Source organism: Mercenaria mercenaria, unplaced genomic scaffold (assembly GCF_021730395.1).
Source record: "Mercenaria mercenaria strain notata unplaced genomic scaffold, MADL_Memer_1 contig_3154, whole genome shotgun sequence".
Classification (NCBI taxonomy): domain Eukaryota; kingdom Metazoa; phylum Mollusca; class Bivalvia; order Venerida; family Veneridae; genus Mercenaria; species Mercenaria mercenaria.
In genome coordinates, this window is record NW_026461268.1 from 36931 (window position 1) to 59272 (window position 22342).

A 22342-nucleotide genomic window follows, 5' to 3' on the forward strand; every position below is an offset into this window, starting at 1 on the left:
CACGATTTCACGAATTCACGATTTCACTATTAAACTTCACGATTTCACAGTTTTTATCATGTAGGACTGAAAAGAGTACCCGTGTACCCGCGGGTAGGGTAGAAAATCCTCAATACCCGGGTACATATTCATTACCCGTTACCCGATGTATACATTTGTAATTATGGTATTCTTGATAATGTAACTGGTAAAAACATGATCAGTACTTTGAACTTTGTAATTTGTTTAGATAAATGCAAATAACATGAACATTTTATTTACTTTAAAAACGAATTGTTTTAATCTACATTAAAGACACATCTGACAGTTTTCTATATGTATATAGTATGTCACCACTAGTCTTTCTTATAAAGACCCATGGTGACTTTTCAACTTCATTATTTCACGCTTTCTGCTTCGTGATTTCACGACCTTCACTTCATGAATTTACGAATTCACGATTTCTGTTTCCTCATTTCACGTTTCCACTTCATGAATTCACGATTTCACGAATTCACGATTTTACGATTAAACTTCACGATTTCTTGATTTCACTATAAAATATTTCCAATTCACGAATTCACGATTTTTTGATTCCAAGATTTCCACTTCACGAATTTTCGATTTCACGATTAAACTTCACGATTTCACGGTATTTGATTCCACGATTTCCATTTCATGAATTCACGATATCACGATTAAACTTCACGATTTCACGAGTTCCACTTCACGAATTCATAATTTCACGATTAAACTTCACGATATTTTTATTCCACGATTTCTACTTTACGAATTCACGATTTCACGAATTCACGATTTCACTATTAAACTTCACGATTTCACAGTTTTTATCATGTTGGACTGAAACGAGTACCCGTGTACCCGTGGGTTGGGTAGAAAATCCTCAGTACCCGGGTACATATTCATTACCCGTTACCCGATGTATACATTTGTAATAATGGTATTCTTGATATTGTAACTGGTAAAAACATGACAATATGTTCGTTTTTATGGCTGATTAATTTATATGGACGAGGTCTGCATCCTGCTTTCTCCTGTACAGAATAATTTTATGCCATCTAAGTTGACATTTTTTGGTGTTTGTTTGGAAGAAATATAAACTACTCCCAAACATGGCTGCCTGCTCCAAATATCCTCGTATAAATAAAGACGACAGTCAATGATTATTAGAAACATATCTCGTATTTTCAGTATTAGCCCGGGTACCCCTGGGTAATTGTTCAACGGGTACCCGGGTACAAAATAAGGCCTTTTTTGTAGACATTAATAGACTTAATTTTTCAAAAGTGTCTAGATGTTAATTTGTGATAAAATCAAAGATTAGATATTGGTGAAGAACAGGACTTCTTTTTTTGTGCAGTTAAGTTTTTTTAGTGCATGACATATTCATTAAGTACATCAGTACCTTGGGGATCCGGGCTACACTGAAAAGCATCCCAGAAATATCTGGCATAGGCTTGATTAGAACCCGCATCACCAGATTGCTAGTCCTATGCATTAACACTGCACCATCGTGCCAAACTAGAGAGCTTAATTACAAAACAGAAGAAGGTGTGAAAATGTTTAAAGCTGTCTGGATAATTTTACCTCCAGGTCCATTTTAATGATATTCATTACCTGACAACTTCCAAAATTACAAAAAAGTATCTCTAGTATTTAGCCACACTGACTATAATTCTGCTTCTTTCCCACATCTGAACATGTTCTGCACCCCGCCTCCCTCTTCTGAAAATGCCCCTCCATTCTTCAATTTGAAATCGTGAAATCGTGAATTCGTGAAGCGGAAGTCGTGAAATAAAGAAATCGTGAAATCATAGTTTTAATCGTGAAATCGTGAAGTGGAAATCGTGAAATCAAGAAATCGTAAAATCGTTAATTCGTTAAGTGTAAATCGTGAAATCAAGAAATCGTGAAATCCTGAAGATTAGTCGTGAAATCGTGAATTCATGAAGTGGAAATCGTGAAATTGAGAAGTAAAAATCGTGAATTCGTGAATTTATGAAGTGGAAATCGTTAAAATCATGAAGCAGAAAGCGTCAAACAATGAAGTTGAAATGTCACCACGGGTCTTTCGTATTCTAAACATGCAGTGCATGCCTGCCAAAAGTACATTTTATAATTCATTGTTGAAGTAAAGGTGACTTAAAAGCTGTTATACTTAGGTTATTTTTAAGGTTAAACTTTTTCGGCAACCTTTGTTTTTCTGTCGAATCTTTGTTACTTTTGATCAAATCTTACTGTAACTTATCATAATCTTTGTTCAGCATACAAACAAAGTATGTGCAGGAGGCTGGGACCATTATACCCAAGGCCAAGGTCACCAAGGTGTTATACTTAGGTTTTTTTTAAATGGTTAAAACTTTTCGGTAACCTTAGTTTTTCTGTCATGTCTTTGTTACTATTGCATATCTCTTACTGTAACTTCACATAAACATTGTCCAGCATGCAAACAAAATATGTATGGGGACTAGGTCCATTTTACTCAAGGTCAAGGTCATAAAATTGTTATACTTGGAATTATTTTCATGTTAAATTTTGTACTTTAAAAGATAATCATTTGAAATTAGAAATATTTCTTTATAATCATCATCTGTATATGTGGTTACATCCCATAACTCTTATTGTATTTTTGACAGAATTATGCCTCTTTATACTAAACGTTTTTTGTCAATCTTCGCTTTCTGGATATAACTTTCGTACAATATAAAATAAAGACTTGAAACTTAAAATGTATCTTTATCATCATCATCTGCTTCTGTGGTAACAATATCCAAAACTCGGGTTTGTATTTTTGACCAAATTTTGCCCCTTTTATACTTAAACTGCTGACAAACTTTGTTTTCTGCACATATTTTTGGTACTATATAAGATAATGACTTGAAATTCAAAATATATCTTTACCATCATCATTTGCTTGCATGGTAACAATCCCAATAACTCTAATTTGTTTTCTTAACAGACGTATGACCCTTGGTGTATCTTCCTTTTAAAGTAGAGGTCTCTAATTGAGACATATATTCATTTTTCTGCCAGATCGCCGAATAGCAGAGCACGCTGTCTTACGGAAGCTCTTGTTTGTATTGATGTTTTTGGTTGCTATTTAATGTGAATATACATGTCCCCATAATAAACAATTTGAATTTCTGATTTTATCATATCTTACGTGTTTAGAAAACACTAATAATAATTACGCTAAATCAACTTTGATACCTATATAATGAAATCTGTAATAATAAAAGTATGTAAAACAATTATCAAAAGCAGGATTTAACAAGAAATTAATACATCTTAATTTCACAACCAAAATGTGGTAGTCATATTAAAACAAAGGCATTATTACCCTTTAAATCAAATATTTGTATTATGCGAACTGGGACGGTGAAATAGTATAAAATTATATCATAATAGAATTTACGACCTATAGCGTGTATTGATTGTTTTAAACCAGCTCTGGATTACAAATCGGACGTTGAATAGGATAGGAAGTTATATGTAATCTTATAATTATGTGAGGAAAGATTTACTGCTCAAAGGAAATTCACACAGGTTTAGTTTTCTATTATTATACAATTTCTGCTTACATTTTACATTACAATTTTCTTAAATTAAGAAATAATAAGTTCCCAAACGTGGTTTATCGTAGAATAACCAGAGTTCTGAGTTCTTATGCGTAAAAATACAGGCCTGAGCGATATATTGTTTCGCATAAGAACGAAAAACTAGGGTTATTCTATGATAAATCACACTTGGGAACTTGTTATTTCGATTCTAACACGACATACTAGTATCAACAGTGTTAGAAAAAGTGGTAACTACATTTTACGACCGTGCTACGCACCTGGATCGGATGACGTCATTGCACGCGAGTGGTTTATTGCAGAATAACCCGAGATAGATTTTGCTCTACATGAATGTAGGTTATTCGCTGGTAGAATAACAATTATGCTATGGCGATTTCCTTTGTTTATCATTTCGACTCTCTCGGTTTCGTTTCTAATGTGTGCTTTTAAAAAAATATAGACCACAAGCTATGAGAAAGAAACAGAAAATAGTTTCATTAGTTTCATTCATTTTTCATTCACTTCAACGTTAAAAGCCGTTTTTCGACAACTTGTGTTAACCACGAAACTTTTGATTGGTATGTGGTCATTAAATGTTTATATCTTTGGTTATTTAATAACCGATCTAAAGAAAGGTCAGATCGGAATATTCTGTTTTTAAAGCGGTCGCAGTGGTCCAGTGGTAACACTGTCCGGCTACGAAACCAAGGGTCGTGAGTTGGAGCCCTCTCTCCTCTAACTAAACTTATTAAAATCTTGATAAGAGTCCTGTGTAAAGGCACGTTACAGAAAAATGGAATCTTCTGTATTTCGCACTATCTACACCCCCCCCAAAAAAATGCTGTCTCTAGAGGAGTTGCCCATATGGGTTTCCGGTTGCGACTATAATAAACTTACAAACAAACAAACAAACAAACAAACAAACAAGTAAACAAACATATTCTATCTTATTGTAACAATCCTAATCGTTTCTAGTCAACACTGAAAAATCATGGAATTAATCCATGCACGTCTCCAAAAATAAACGTTTGATGTTTTCTGTGCTTCCAGGATACATTTCAATCGAAAAATGTTTATCAATAAAAAAAAATCAAATCAAAGAATTACATGATGAGGTGTTTACCTTTTATCCGGTGTTTGACATATATTTCCCTTTACAATCAGGAATCTGTTTTGAACATGGGTGGTACGCAGTCTACACAGGAGACGACCATAGAAGATATCGTGAACGTTTTTAGAGGAAGAAGTGAAAACATGGGAGGCTAATATCAAAAACCTCAAGGAAGCTTTGAAGAAACAAAGGAGCAGTTGGGTACCTGGTTATCTGAGACATGAGATGGAAGAAACAGAGACGCGATTGGCGAATGTTAAGTCTATGATAGTGTGTAATGTATTATAAGTTATGTTTTGAACGATTGAAATATATATATGTTCAGTGGAAGTTATATATAACTATTTATTCTAAGTGGTAAATAAACAGACATGATGATAAGAGATACCATCTTATCAAGTACATGGTAATCTAAAACTAATGTAACCTATATATAACTCGACTTAATAAAATCAATAAATAGAGCATTTAGAGGCACGGAATGCAAAGTACAATCGGTTTGATTAAGTATCATGTTCAATGGAGGTAACTAAATATACAAAAAACCCTGTAGCACCGGTATAATGGTCAGTTATCCCTAGTCAGATTTTTCCACGGGGATAATGAACTAGTTGTTTCCTTCCCCTGGTTGTTTCCAACCAGTTCAATCCCCAGCTGGTTCAAAACAATACCTCTCCACGGTTATTTCTCCTGCACAAAATGGGAAAACACACTTATTACCAGGTGTACTATTTTTAAATTAGATCAAACACGCCAAATACCCTAGTAGTTTTTATGCGCCCCCATCCCGACTCTCCCAAACGGGAATGCATATAGTAGCCGGACCGTCTGTCCATCTGTTTGTCCGTTTCGGATTGATAACTGAAGAAAACTAAGGTCTACAGGCGTCAAATTTTATATGGTGATTGCCTGTGGCAAATAGATGACCCCTATTTCACTTGGGATTAGTAGGGCAAAAGGCAAGGTAGCAGTGACCTTGAAACTGAAAATGATTTCCGATCGATAACTGAAGAACGCTTTTTGCCTACAGTCAAAGATATAGGAGTCAAGACATATAAGATGATTACCTTTGGTCAATAGATGATCTTTATTGTTGTTGTGTAAGTTGGTCAAAGGTCAAGGTCGCAGTGACATTGAAATCGATTATAACCGTTTCCGATCGATAACTGAAAAAAGCTTTGATTGTACAAGCGACAAATTCATAAGATGATTCCCTGTGTACAGTTCATGACCCTATCTGTTTGGAAGTCTAAGAGCTAGGTCACTGAAACCTTGAGATTGAAAATGTTTTCCCCAAGATAACTGAAGAACGCTTTGGCCTGCATGCCTCAAACTGCGTAGGATGATTACCTGTGGTAAGTAGTATTTTTTTTTCAGTTGCTCAAAGGACAGAAGTCATAATGATCACAGGAGGCCATAAGGGGTGGGGCTGGTTAAGCATTAGTGTTTTACAAACGCACCATACTTCATTCTAAGTGTCTGTACACAAAAAGAGAAAAATAATAAGTTGATACACCCATCTAAGCGGCGGGGGAGGCTATAACCGGGTGGGATGAGGGAGACGATGTTGTAGGAAGAGGGGCACAACTGGTCTTATTCTCCCTTTTATGTCAAAAACTATAATGGGGGGAAACTAGGCAAAGACAGCGACAGAAAACGAATTATCTGGTCATTTTTTTTTCTCCTTGTTTGGTATACAAAAACTACAGGGGAAAACTAAATAGGGAAACTTTTTGTGAAAAACATCAATTTGATCTAGACAGTTTTGTCCCTAGTTTGTATATAAAGACAAGCCAGGATTTGATAAAACAATCAACTTGCTATTTTTCTCCCTTGTTATGTACAAAGAAAAAGCCTAGGGAGGACGGGGCATTAACGGGTAGGAGGAGGGAAGCAAAGGGTGGTGCCAGATTAGGTGATCTTACCAGATAGGAGAAATGTTTTTTCTGTCTATTTTTATATACACGATTTAAGGGGTAGAGGGACTCACGAGCGGAACCAACCAGCTGAATGTTTTCCAAGGGAAAATCTGGCTTGGGGAAAACTGAGCTGTTGTACTGGAATCTCTTTACATAGAAACATTAGAAGAAATCCATGATTACAAAGAACCAGACAGCATCAAAGTCTAAGTACTTTGTATTTTACAGCCGTCACAGGTCAATCTTTAAGACGATCCAACAAAAAATTAAAAAAAGATAGTATAATTTTGCATTGCTAAGTATTCATCTAGTATAAAGCACGTGCTGCTATGAAACTAGTATGCAAACTTATTTTAATTGAAATTTTTAACAGTTACTTTTTATTGACAGTGTTAATTTCAACATGTCAATTTACAGTCGTTACTGGAAGTACCCAGAGGTCAGTTTGCAACGAATAGAGATACTACACAATTAGAACGTTGTTGCCGAGAAGTACATCGGAGAGCAGAAACTGAAATAAATCGGTTGAAGAAAGACAATCAAACTTTAATTACGGACATGCAAAAGACCCAAATGGAACTGGCTGAAATAAAGAAAACCACAGAAAGATTGCAAGAAAAGCAAAAGGAATATTCACGGTATGATTGCTGAACATAACTGACAATGTTAAGAGTTGTATTTCATTATATCCCCCCCCCAATAATATACCATTTACAGTAAAAATAAGAAGTTTTGAGATTGACTGGTTGAACGGGGATCCATTATGACTACAAATTTTGATGACTATATATCTTATCGTATGGGATTTTGAAAATCTAAATAAGATGAATACATAGAGTGAATACTTGTCATAATCACATTTTATATTCAGTAAGTGTTAACATGTTTTTTTCTTCTTCTTGAATCTATGTACCATATGTCTTTTTAATAGCAAAGATGCCAAAGCAAGCTCAGTCAAAACGGATACCGGAAATACTCTTCAGACTGATAATCAAGATGTTAGAGTTTGTGATTTTTTATTTCATGTTTTTTATGTTCACTATATGTGACAGGAGAGCCTCAAGGGCTGAGTGATTAAGGTCGCTGACTTCAAATTATTTGCCGGTTCGAGCCTTTCTCGGGGCATTGAATTCTTCATGCGAGCAAGCAATCCAGCTGGCTAACAGTTGGTAGGTGGTTCTACCTAGCTGCCCGCTTGTGAGGAAATAATGCACAGAAGGGCACCTGGGGTCCTCCTCCACATCAAAGCTAGAAAGTCGCAAAATGCTATAATTTTGTCGTTGCGACGTTAAGCCCAGCAAAATAAATAAATATATGTGACAGAAAGTCTGTTTTGGCAATCAGCGTAAACTGATTACATCAAAATTGTATATAACACGAATCCATTTTCCTATGAAGGTAAGTTTAATTCCTAAACATTTAACTACATGCTAATAAGGAAAAGACAAACTCTTCTCTGTCACACATCATTTTTCACTGTTCATGCATGAATATGCAAATATTTTGATCCTCAGGTGATTTTGTAGCGCCAAAAATGTTTTATTATTCCAAACCACTGTCACAAGGGAAGTATTTTCAAGCTTATATTCTAGTCAAAGTTATTTGATAATAAAACATTATTTACACGCAACGATTATGCAAATATGTTTAACAGTATCTATGAAATGCTCGAAAAAAATCGTAGGACCTTACGGTTTCGTACCATCCACGGATACGGTGCTATTGGTATTCAGCATGAGAGGAAGGGAGTTGGATGACGGTAAAACTTTGAACGACGGTGTATCCGGAAGGCGGTGATTTAAGACTGAGACGGTTTTTGTTGGTACCTGTATAGAGGAGTCCATTTTGTTGACCTTGGTTGTCATTAGTCACTAATATTTTTCATTTAGCTCTTGGACAATTAAGTTAAATTTGGGCTACATAGTGGCGGTTTTGTTCCTATGCACAGGAATATTTAGAGGAAATATTTTCATTTAAAATATTAAAAATGGTGAAATTTGATATCTGATACTTTAACCTCATTTTCAAGGCATTTTTCTCCGTGTTTTTGCCAGTTGTTGTTTCAGATTACTAATATTTGATATGGCATTAGCTTTGGCATCTCTTTCATCTTTCAGAACTTGTTCAAAACTATTCAGTTCTTGCTGCAGTTCTTTTATTATATACTGCTCCCTGTTTAGATAAACAAATATAATTAGTTATTTCAAGTCATTGTATTATAATATACATACGTTTTCTAAAATTTAGTTGAATTTCCTATTTCTTTTTCTGAAATCTATGGCATATAAACGAAATACCAATTATTTACACGAGGTTTTGGTACGCAAAGAGACGATTCCAACAATACCTGGTTTTTCAAAATCAATAGTCTAAATCCATTCCCACCCACCTTTTTCCATGCATAGGCGTAACTTATTCCTAGTTATTTCAGATATAAAATTTATCTCACTTGTATATTATCATCATCTTACCATTATTTATGTTGTGTAATAATTATGTGATACTAAAAATGGATTTACATAACATATGATCATCGAAATAAGCTTAAATAACCTTAAATCTATAACGGAAGAAGTTAAAGCCGCCATGTTGGATAATCTCTTGACATAATACTCTCCATTATTTGAGCGAACTTGTTATGATCTCATCATTCTGCGAAAGTATAAAAGACAAAAAGCAGTCCCGGCTCACTTTCGGTTTAATTGTCGAGTAGTAAACTACCGTAACGGTAATTTTGAATTTAACATAAAAACAAAATAAGTGAAGTATTTGGATATAAAAATAAATAAAAATTCAGCTTTTATGTGTTGATGGATTGTAATAATAATGAATCTTTCAAGATAACTAAGTTTTCATGATTCCTAAAAACAAACAATCGTACAAGTTACACGCGATTCTTAAATTTTCACGGTTATGTACTGAAACTGAAACGACGCCGAGTTCTAAAAAGGGATGGGGGGGGGGGGGGGGGGGGGGGGGGGGGGGCGGTGTTAAACAAGGGAAGAAGCGAGTACGAACATTGTTGGGGCAGAGCATTTCGCGTTGGTAACTAATACAGCAAAACATTCTATGGTTTTGAACAGACTCAATCAAACCAAGCCTGCTATTTTTCTTCTTGGTGGCATTCTTTGCTTCCAAAGGATCTTTTTACAGATTTTATCAGATTGCATCTTTTATGCTAAAAGAAGAGGTTTTTATGAAAGAAACAAGACGCAAATACCAGATGTCAATCTGCGTAGAAATACATATACGTCCCTGGGAAAGCATTTCAAAAATAAAAATCAGGTATTAACAGCACGCGAATCGCCTTGTTTGCATACGATTTTTGTCCCGCTAATACATAGGCGGATCCAGTGAAAAAAGTAGTTTTTATGCAAGAATACATGACATCACATTTCAAATTTCAAAAAGGTTTTCTTGTTTATGACTTTAGCCAAACAAACCTGCGTTGAACTATTTACTGACCATTAGCACAAAAAAAACTACATTGATCGATGATTTATTATAGGAATCATGTAGTAATTCTACTGTTTGGAGAACGTTTTAATTAAAAGAGCAGTGGCAAGCATGCAAAGGAAAATTCAAATTAACTAAATGAAGAAACGGTAGAACATATTAAATTCTAAAAGAATTTCTTTTGAAAGCATAAATTGCAATCAAGCAACATGGTAGCAGTATCGTTTGATTTTAATTTTGACAAGTATAATCTAAAATAAAAGTAATGGGAAAATTATGTTTATTTGATAGGATGTAGAACCATTATCATTTAAGTAAATGTTTGTTAAAGTACATATTTTTTTCTGATTCAGAATGGTGTTTGTTACTTTGTTGTTTAATTATGAGTAGGCTCATATGTTCCATTTTGGTTTACTTTTACGCATTTCAACTAGCAATGTTCGAGCAAAACTTTTTCATATTCATTTCTTTGATATGATCTTTATTGTAGACTCGGTACAGTTGCTGGAAACTGGCATGTTGGCAGCAACTCCGTCACGGCTTATCTTGCTGACCCAAATCGACCTATGAAGATTGGAGAAATTTACGGCGAAACTTTTGACGATGAATGGACCGATGCATTTGAAGCGTTAATAAAGGATGGGCATAAAGATAAAGCAGCAGTTGAAATTTTACGATTTATGTTTGAGGTATTATAGAAAGAAATCTCTATCCAATCATAAAATAGGCATAATTGTTAAATAAATGAAAAAAAGGAGAAAACAACAACACATATTCTGTCTAAGACTAAAGAAAAGATACAAATAAAAATAATATAATAGTCTACTTAAAAATGGTATGTCAAAATTATTTGTTCAGTAACAGTGACTTAGAACTTAAAACATGGTTAGACAAAACTCAGAACCTAAGTTTCTATATTTTATAAAATATTGTTCTTACGTAAGAAACTGTGACTTTAAACGTTTTCACAAAGAGCGCGCAACAGTCTTTCAATCAAAATCATGTACCTAAAAGCCACATGTCATTAACATTATTATTAACATATATCCACATAAAGTTATATATGCCAACCATTCTGTCGAAAACTGATTAATATAAAAAAGACGTTTAGAGACGTTACAGTCAAATATAAATTTCTTGTAGGACGTAGTTAAGTTCTGTGAGTATGAAGTTAGACCATTTTTAGGGACAACAATGGACGAATTACAAAGAATATTGGGACAATACAGGACATCAGAAAGGGTATACATTTCATTACAAAAAGGTCAAAATAATTATTGTACGTTCTATGACTAAAACATATGAAGATGGAAGGAAACGGGAAAATCATGCAGTTGTCCTACAAAAGTATTTCAGTATGCATTGTTATGACATCCATGAGAAGATCATTTAAAAGGACACAACACAACCAAGCGAATTTATAGCAGACTTGGTTTGATCGTAGCCTAATTGAGTATTCCTTTGTCAGTATCAGAACACATTTGTTATATTAACTATATTTTGTTCATCTATAAATTTGCAGTTAAATAGTTTCATTTGATTAGGCCTTCTTTTTGGTTGTAGTTTTTTTGCTCATTTTTGATTTCAGTTAGTGCAGATATTAGAAGCAAAGACAGGACTGAAGGAGGAAGAGAGAATAGAAACATGTGATATGGTAAAAATAAACTTCATACAACCAGTCTTTGAGGGATTATCAAATAGAAAGTCATTTTTTTTAGAATGAAGATGTGAATTAATGTGCTTATAATATTGGCGTTAATCGCTACATTTCTGTTTCTGATGTAACTATTGTACACTGGGAGATTTAAAAGCAACGGAAAACAATTAGATTATTCATAAAGTGTTGAAATTACGCCGTTGAAGAGTAGACTAGCTCCTAGTCTATGATATATCTTTATATATTATGATGATTTAATGTAGTGAACCGAACCAGTCTATATCCTATGTCCAATATCTTAACATCAGTCCTATGTGAAAATCTCTAAAATAGACTGGCTCCTGTCTCTATGAAATTGAATTCGACAAAAATATCTGAATAATGTAGAAATATACTATTATCAGTCTGGTGGCATGTCTGCTTAAAAAGTTGTGGACCTTATATTACCTGGCAATGAATAACGATAGGCAAGTCTTCCGGTTATCATAAACGTTTGCGTATGTCAAATATTGTCACTTAGTTGTTACGTATGTTGGTATAGAAAAGATAAGAGGTAAGGGTAGATTTCTCGGAAGCACAGAGCACCAAAAACACTGCCAAAGAGCCACGCATCTGCACAGCAGGCCCACAACAAAAAGAAGCTGTAATGGAAAAATATTTCAGACGGGTTGCTTCAAACATCCAACAAGTATATATTAATTTATGCTAAATGTAGATGGAGGAGAAGGAAATGGTAAGGGGCTAAATTGGGTCGCGGGGTGGTGGTGGGGGGGGGGGGGGGGGGGGGGGGGGGGGGGGGTGAAGGAACCCGAAGGGGAAGGTTGAACAAGGACGAATATACAAAGGGAATACCACGTCCTTAATAAGAGTCACACTACAACGTACACCACGGTAGCGCAGACAGTCGTGTACCAAAGATAAAAATACAACCACGACTAACTGAACAACATAGAAAAACAAACAAGCAACACATAAGGAAACAGTAGGGTACCGTTATAGACTCACAAGCATACAAACGCACCCACACAAGTAGAAAAAAAACCAATTGTGTACCGTCTTAGGATTCCGACTGCCAAAACAAAGTGAAGCCACGAAAACTTACTCAGAGTAAAGGGGGAAGGGGATGCAAAAGTAGCGTAAATGCAAGGGAAAGGACTGGCAATAGGGGGAATGAGAAGGAGGAAAAAACGCTTTCAACGAACAAGAAAATATACGCGACAGACAATACAAGACAGACAATACGGCCAGTTGAAAATAGGGGCACCGCCTTGGAACGGTCAATAACCTATATAAAGAAAACTGGGGATTTAAACGCGTTTAGGGCATGCCACCCTCGCACTTACCCTATCTTCAACAAGTAAGACAACACAATGTAAATAAAATCCCCGCTGAGAAAGGCTCTAACATTAGTGCAAAAATAACAGATAAATAAAGCAAAACATAAAATTAAGGTAAATCTAAAGTATAATTACACCAAAGTACTCTTGTTTGTATTCAGAGCAACAAGAGCCTAACTTTTAAGGGCACGAAAGAAAACTGTAAGACAAAAATCAACTCCCTTCGTTTGTTATATGTAGGATTTAGGAAAAAAGCATCATGGAGTCTTACACTTTATTAGTCATCGCACCACCAAATAGGAAAGCAACATTCTCAAATAGTTTCGTAATTCTGTTCATGTATTTCGAAAACTGCATATTACAATACTTAAATACAAAATAATTGTATAACTGGAATTGGATTAACCATTCAAATATGACTAGCAATGCTTAAATCATCACAACGATGTAATGTTGACGTCACGTCAACGTGATATCTAGCGCCATGTACGCATCAGTAAATAGCGCTTTCAAATTTCATGAAATATTTTACTTAACAACATGTTTTAAACGAAATGTCACATTGCACAAATGTGTTGATTAATTTACACACATACTGAGTTAGTTATTTCGCTTTGCTGAATAATTCGCAATAATTTTCGCCCGAACGTATTACCATTTTCGGCCCTTGCGTGTATAAACAAAGATATACTATTGGCGCCATGCTTGCGCGAAGAAACAGTTCCATCGTGAAATTATTACGCCCGAGGTATAACCCCCCCCCCATCGTGTATAAATAGTGATAAAGCACTGTTTTGCTATAAATTATTTCTTAAATGTGTGCAGTTATTAACTCTTAACTTAAATACGTCATTATTTATATTTTGCTCGTAAGGTACCAGGAAAAAAGAAACCAGACCATGAAACAAACAGAACATTAGAGGCCATAAAGAAGAAACTTTGGGCAAATTTAGCTTCTTTTGCAGAGAAGGTTGTATCCAGTATTTCCATATTCACGATACATTATAGAAGACTACTAGACGTTAAATGGCTTGAGCATGTAGGCCTTATATTAAAAACTAGTGCTTAGGAGGATTACAGTACAATTTAAAATATTTCAAATTAAGTAAAATAAAATGATAAAAAAATAGGAAAAATATATAATAAGAGTAATGTTTTCATTTAATTATATTGGGAATATCATATTTTTTCCAGGAATTTCGTGAAGCAACGCTGGGAATTGAATACATAAGTAATCTGAAGCCATTCGTCTTGAAGTGTTTGCGTGTTGGCTGGATGATGGTTATTCAGGCGCCTCCTATGGCTCTGCATAAATGTCCGACTGATGATGATTCCAAGTTTGATAAGAATTTATATACGAAGTATAGAAGATCAGGTCCCTTGGTCGATTATTTAGTTTGGCCAGTTTTATGACTTCACGAGAATGGCCCTGTCATAGCGAAAGGTGTTGCCGAAGGGAAGAAAAATCGTGACAAAGATTGGCATAAAAATCTTTATCTTCAAAGATGACTTTCACAATCATTTGATTATAACATTAAGTATGATTCACAGCTAGTCTAATGCCCAGGGTAAATCATAAATCCAACATTTAGCAGTTAAGTTTCTCAGGTCTTGGGAATACTGTCTTCCAAGTCACTCTGTTCCTTTCTTATTATTACTATTTCTTTTCCTAAGGCAGACGCGTCCGGTTTTCCCCTTGCTGCTTCAAAGTCTTTCTTCGTTTCTCGAGTTTTTGTCCGCGAATACAAAATGTTTCGACATATTGATAAAGACTGGCGAAATAAATCATTTACAAATTTAAAGCAAAACGTAATAAACTATAAAACATTCTTTTAAAATGTACACAACATGTCGATCAATTTAATCGCAATGTTTGATGTGTACGTGCCTAAATGCGTAAGTTAACAATTTCCATTATTATTTGATACTATATCTTGAGGACAGCAATTCTCACTGGTGACAATCAATAAACTGGTAATTTGATTTTATTGCAAAAAGTATTCTGTTTATATGTACGAACATTTTATAAGGAAAGAAGTCCATTTCGTAAAAGGTATAGAATTGTTCATTGTGTGTTTTAATAGTTATTAGTTGTTATTCGTTCTTTAGAAAATCCTTTGTGTTATATGTAATAAAGGTATTTAGATAATTTCGATAAAGTCTTTCTTTCATTCTTTAACTTATCTATAAGCATATATGTTATGATTCATGCTGAATAAAATGTAATGTATTGTTGATAGCGTACATATGTGATGTGCTCACTAAACCGCTATCATGTAGGACAGAGCTTTTCAATACTTGAATGTTTTTGTCGAACTCTAAAGGATGGAATAAGTCTTTTCTAAAATTGTCCGAACTACTCACAACTTGTTTTTATACATACATAGAGCTTCAGATTATTTTACATTTACACGTTAAACATGCACGATTAAGATTTTTTATCAAAATCGCAATGTTCTAGATAGTGATTAAATTAAGATTGAAATCATACATGTACATGAACCTGTACAATTATGAAATCGCAACATCTGTATGGTTGTGACTTTCTGAAATTCAAACTTGATTATGAAGTCTCTTCAGTTCAACCTACCAGGCAAAAGTCGTTTATCCAATGGTAAATGTGCTTTGCTTTAAATTTGCTTCCGATACACAATAAGTTCTTGATAATGCACATTAACAATTGTTCGTCTATAATGCGTCCCATGGATTTCAACATACTTGCAACAGCTTATTTCTTTCATTTGTTTGCAAAATATAAACATTTACCTTGTAGCAAATTTGTCGGTCATGTAACAGTCAAAGGCGTACTCGCATTATATCGAAGCAACAGTTATTTCTACATTATTTCATATTTTAACCGGTCACCGTGGTCCGGTGGTTAAGGCGTCCGCCTCAGGATCGGGAGGTCGTAGGTTCGAGCCCCTTGGGGAGCGTTCGTCCGGGGGATGTTTGTCATGGGACTCGTTCCGAAAAGGCCGGTTCGTGAACAGCGATGGTTACCGACTTCTATCCGTCTGGCGCCTGGCATTTGATAAATATTGGGATATTTCAACTACCTGAAACTTATGTCAAGTTTAAAAACAGCATACGGCTTTGGAATTCATGTATTTTCAAGTTATTCTGGTTGCGCAACCGAAATAGACACAGCGAGATAATGATGATTTTATAGACTTGCATTTCTAATAAGTTTTGGCAAAATATGTATTTGTTAATGCAAATCTTTGACAACTTTAATACAGTAGTGCTTATATTATTATCATTCTTTAGGCAAAATATGTTTATCTAATTTATACTTATATTAGATAACGCCATCTTGGTTGGTCAACCCGGGTAGGAAAATCGATGTTTGAAAATACTTCCAGAGAACATCTGACGTAAAATTAGCACTTGGTGAACACAAATAAGTATAAATGATCAGTTGCTTAAGTTTTGAACAAATCTGTTAGTCGACCAAAATCTGATTAATTAACCATTTTAACAGTCATTCTCTGTAATGACTTAACCAGCTATATAGGAAGTTTGGCAGGCATGACCTTCGATTTTCCTAAAAACTTGCATATTGTCATTATTTGATGCTAACTACAAAATTACAGTTCGTTTCTATGGCAACCAGCTATCAAATTGAGGTTATAAATGTTTTTGGTTGTTTTTAATACATTTATCCTATCATTGCACGGCAGGAGTTTGAAGAAAACGCTTGACAATGCGTGCCAAAATTTTCTCAGTGGTTACAGAGAATGACTGTTAAATTACCGTGTGGCGGCCATTAAGAGTCGCTTTTTACTACTTAATAGAATACTTGAGGATATTTTGAAAGCATAGCACTCAACCAACCAAAATATTAAGATACACTCATTATTGTTATTTCTTTTAGTCCTTTGATATCATGGAGTCCATTACTGTCCAACTATATAAGTTCTGCACATGACAGTGACATGGTGCACGCGGGTAGTTACACATTTCATTCCCTCAGACCAACTGGAACGTAGTCTTCTCAATTTGTTTGTTTTATTATAGCGCCGTTTTGCAACAGTATTTTAGTTATGTTATGGTGGAAGTAAACTTTACCAATGTTCTCGAAAAGTGCACCAATGCATTCTTTTTCGCCAGTAACAGCAAACATATCCGATAGGGGGCGGGGGGGGGGGGGCGGGGGGGGGGGTCTTTATTAAGTGAGACTTTTCAGAAATTATTTTTGTGTCAAATATGAATAAAATTAAGGGAATTATGCCTTTAAAACACCAGTAAATTGATTCCTAACATCACTGACCAAAAATTTAGGGTAGATCGGGATACCGGAAACAAACATTTTTTAACGCCTAAGGCTAAACAGGAAGGCTACAAATTTCCTTTTTATCTGATTATTACCGTTGCACTGCCCATTATATTTCACTCATACAATTAAACAAGGCATACACTGTCCAGCCAGTTTATGTCCCTGTACACTTTTATTAGTCACAATAGAAGTATTTTCATAGCATAGTGAGTTGACTGGTAGTGTAAGTAGGGCTAATGCTATGAAAATACAACAATAGAACAGTTTGCAACAAACATTACAGGGATACCACCATGGAACAGTAAGCAGAAAAAGCTACGGGGTACCCACAATAGGACAACCTGCAACAAACACTACAGGGATACAACCATGGAACAGTAAGCAGAAAAAAGTATGGGGTACCCACAATAGGACAGCCTGCAACAAACACTACAGTGGTACCACCATGGCACAGTAAGCAGAAAAAAGCTACGGGGTACCACAATAGGACAGCCTGCAACAAACACTACAGGGATACCACCATGGCACAGTGAGCAGAAAAAGCTACGGGGTACAACAATAGAACAGTCTGCAACAAACACTACAGGGATACCACCATGGAACAGTAAGCAGAAAAAGCTACGGGGTACCCAAAATAGGACAGCCTGCAACAAACACTACAGGGATACCACTATGGAACAGTAAGCAGAAAAAGCTATGGGGTACCATAATAGGAAAGCCTGCAACAAACACAACAGGGATACCACCATGAAACAGTAAGCTAAGGGGTACAACAATAGAACAGTCTGCAACAAACACTACAGGGATACCACCATGGAACAGTAAGCAGAAAAAGCTACGGGGTACCACATTAGGACAGCCTGCAAAAAACACAACAGGGATACCACCATGAAACAGTAAGCTAAGGGGTACAACAATAGAACAGTCTGCAACAAACACTACAGGGATACCACCATGGAACAGTAAGCAAAAAAAGCTATGGGGTACCACAATAGGACAGCCTGCAACAAACACAACAGGGATACCACCATGAAACAGTAAGCTAAGGGGTACAACAATAGAACAGTCTGCAACAAACACTACAGGGATACCACCATGGAACAGTAAGCAGAAAAAGCTACGGGGTACCCAAAATAGGACAGCCTGCAACAAACACTACAGGGATACCACCATGGAACAGTCAGCAGAAAAAGCTACGGGGTACCACTATAGGACAGCCTGCAACAAACACTACAGGGATACCACCATGGAAAAGTAAGCAGAAAACGCTACGGGGTACCCACAATAGGACAGCCTGCAACAAACACTACAGGGATACCACCATGGAACAGTAAGCAGAAAAAGCTATGGGGTACCACAGTAGGACAACCTGCAAAAACATAACAGGGATACCTCCATGAAACAGTAAGCTAAAGGGTACAACAATAGAACTGTCTGCAACAAACACTACAGGGATACCACCATGGAACAGTAAGCAGAAAAAGCTACGGGGTACCCACAATAGGACAGCCTGCAACAAACACTACAGGGATACCACCATGGAACAGTAAGCAAAAAAAGCTACGGGATACCACAATAGGACAGCCTGCAACAAACACTACAAGGATACCACCATAGCACAGTAAGCAGAAAAAAAGCTATGTGGTACCACAATAGGACAGCCTGAAACAAACACTACAGGGATACCACCATTGAACAGTAAGCAGAAAAAGCTATGGGGCACCACAATAGGACAGCCTGCAACAAACACTACAGGGATACCACCATGGAACAGTAAGCAGAAAAAGCTATGGGGGTACCCACAATAGGACAGCCTGCAACAAACACTACAGGGATACCACCATGGAACAACAGTAAGCAGGAAAAGCTATGGGGTACAACAATAGGACAGCCTGCAACAAACACTACAGGTATACCACCATGGAACAGTAAGCAGAAAAAGCTACGGGGTACCACAATAGGACAGCCTGCAACAAACACTACAGGGATACCACCATGGAACAGTAAGCAGAAAAAGCTACGGGGTACCACAATAGGACAGCCTGCAACAAACACTACAGGGATACCACCATGGAACAGTAAGCAGAAAAAGCTACGGGGTACAACAATCGGACAGCCTGCAACAAACACTACAGGGATACCACCATGGAACAGTAAGCAGTAAAAGCTACGGGGTACCACAATCGGACAGCCTGCAACAAACACTACAGGGTTACCACCATGGAACAGTAAGCAGAAAAAGGTATGGGGTACAACAATAGGACAGCCTAAAACAAAGACTACAGGGATACCACCATGGAACAGTAAGCAGAAAAAGCTACGGTGTACCACAATAGGACAGCCTAAAACAAAGCCTACAGGGATACCACCATGGAACAGTAAGCAGTAAAAGCTACGGGGTACCACAATCGGACAGCCTGCAATAAACACTACAGTGATACCACCATGGAACAGTAAGCAGTAAAAGCTATGGGGTACCACAATCGGATAGCCTGCAACAAACACTACAGGGATACCACCATGGAACAGTAAGCAGTAAAAGCTACGGGGTACCACAACAGGACAGCCTAAAACAAAGACTACAGGGATACCACCATGGAACAGTAAGCAGAAAAAGCTACGGGGTACCACAATAGGACAGCCTGCAATAAACACTACAGGGATACCACCATGGAACAGTTAGCAGAAAAAGCTATGTGGTACCACAATAGGACAGCCTGCAACAAACACTACAGGGATACCACCATGGAACAGTAAGCAGAAAAAGCTATGGGGTACCACAATAGGACAGCTGCAACAAACACTACAGGGATACCACCATGGCACAGGAAGCAGAAAAGCTATGGGGTACAACAATAGGACAGCCTGCAACAAACACTACAGGGATACCACCATGGAACAGTAAGCAGAAAAAGCTATGTGTTTCCACAATAGCACAGCCTGCAACAAACACTACAGGGATACCACCATGGAACAGTAAGAAGAAAAAGCTATGTGGTACCACAATAGGACAGCCTGCAACAAACACTACAGGGATTCCACCATGGAACAGTAAGCAGAAAAAACTAAGCGGTACCACAATAGAACAGTCTGCAACAAACACTACACTATAAAGTCGGAACAAAGTACACAGGGGAACCGCCTTGAAACAGTCTGCAGCAATTAAAATTTTCTATGTGAGATATTCACGTTTTTAAGCTTGGTGACCGAACGAACCATGGAATCACATGATAAACTTTGATCTAAAGTTACAAGTGTCAGTATCAACAGTCATATTAAATATACTTTATATCTGTTTTTTTACGTAATATTAAAAGAAAGAAACTCATTTTTTACTTATCATGCGACTTCAAAACATTTTAGTTTTGAAGTAATTTTATATATGTTTTAATTTCATTTATGTATAAAAATATCAAACCTTAAATTACTAACAGCAATACTCATATGACTTTTATGTGGAAAATTGAGTGGAATGTACTTAGCAATACAGTTATTAAGCTGAAATCTTGATAACAAATTGGTCATTATCAAAGCCTTTGAATCATTAGTTAGATATATAGATTGCATTGTTCGTTTCCATGGTTACATTAATTATGTTCATGATATCACTATTTTCTACTGAAGTATGGACTTTTTTTAGCGAAGCTATTCGTATTTAGATAACAAATTTTCAATTAAAAAGGGAAAATACTAGTAGGTATTACCAATCAAACTGCCCAATATATCTCAAAATGGCGGTGATGATTAACATGTCGTTCCAGCAACCATTACCCTATATTCCGTACAACATTTCAATACCGGTATCTGAAAGCGTAAAATACATGAACTGATCAAGATTCGTGAAAAAATATTTCGTTAGCTATTAGTTAAAATACAAAATGCCGAAAACCACTTACTTACAAGATAAAACATTTAGATTTGCGCGGTTACTCACACGTAAAATCATAACGTTCATTACCACGCCATGTACCCGGATAATCTTAACTCTGTTCAGCGACCCTAACTCTGTGTCAACATGGCGGATGTAAAGCCGATACAACTTTGTTTTCTGTGTAATTACGATGTATAAAGGAATGTTTCTGTTGTTATATCTATCTCCATTGATCAAGTGTATGTTTATTTCAAAATGCATCATGTTAAATATATCAACCCTTGTGTTTTCAGGTGGAAAAACGACGAACAAGGCAACTTTTTCAATGAAAACTTTTACAAAAAATCTTTAAAAATACTTCTATGCTTTTGATGCCTCGACTATTTTGTTGTTTGAAAGCAAAGATATGCTGCTTTATAGGCCCGTTTACACTATGTTGTTAACCCACTTCATGTTGACACAATACATGTTCAAATGTACTGACAGCGAGAAAAGGGATAAAAACCTAACTTTGAGTTGATAAAAACCGAACTCAGTTTACACGAGGAATGGATAAAAACCTAACTTACACGAAATTGCGTGACGGATAAACACCTAACTGACTAGTATTCTATAGAAATGAATGAGTTGACATGGTGTACATGGTGTGATTATTGTAAACATTACTTTATAAGCAGTATTGTCTTCAAACTTTGTCATTAATTTTACAAGATGTTATATGTATGCCCACTACAGTCAAATATTTTTTCATAATTTTAATATTACGCAAATAGGAATGTTTGGAAAAATCTGGATAAAACCTAAAAAAATAACTCAGTATAAAAGTCAAAATTATTATATTCATATAAGAAATTATTTAATACCACCGATGTTCGAAGTTCTGTAGTCCCCAACCCTCTCTCCCCCCCCCCCCCCCCTCAACACACACACAGAAGAATTGTGTTTGTTTCAAATCTTGTATATCGTATAGTGTAAGAGATTTTTATAGAGGTGCTAATGGAATATTTTTGAAATTGTTTAAATGGGATTAGACTTATGATTAATTATTAAATATGATATTTTTTTTCAGACGGTAAATAGGGAAGAAAAGTGTGTGTGTATGTGTGTGGTGTGGTGTGGTGGGGTGGGGGAGTGATGCATGGACTGACGGGACAG

The 22342-nt window shown here is 36.0% G+C and overlaps 1 protein-coding gene across 1 annotated transcript; it reads left to right on the forward strand.

Moving 5' to 3' along the window:
* Positions 1-3432: 3432 nt before the first annotated feature.
* LOC128552788 (uncharacterized) lies at positions 3433-15189 on the forward strand. The gene is made up of 8 exons (XM_053533853.1): positions 3433-3546; positions 4725-4941; positions 7008-7228; positions 10537-10735; positions 11190-11288; positions 11635-11700; positions 13915-14010; positions 14235-15189. The coding sequence occupies exons 2-8, from the start codon at positions 4897-4899 to the stop codon at positions 14451-14453; spliced, it is 945 nt and encodes a 314-aa protein (XP_053389828.1). The 5' UTR covers positions 3433-3546; positions 4725-4896; the 3' UTR covers positions 14454-15189.
* The last annotated feature ends 7153 nt before the right edge of the window (positions 15190-22342 follow it).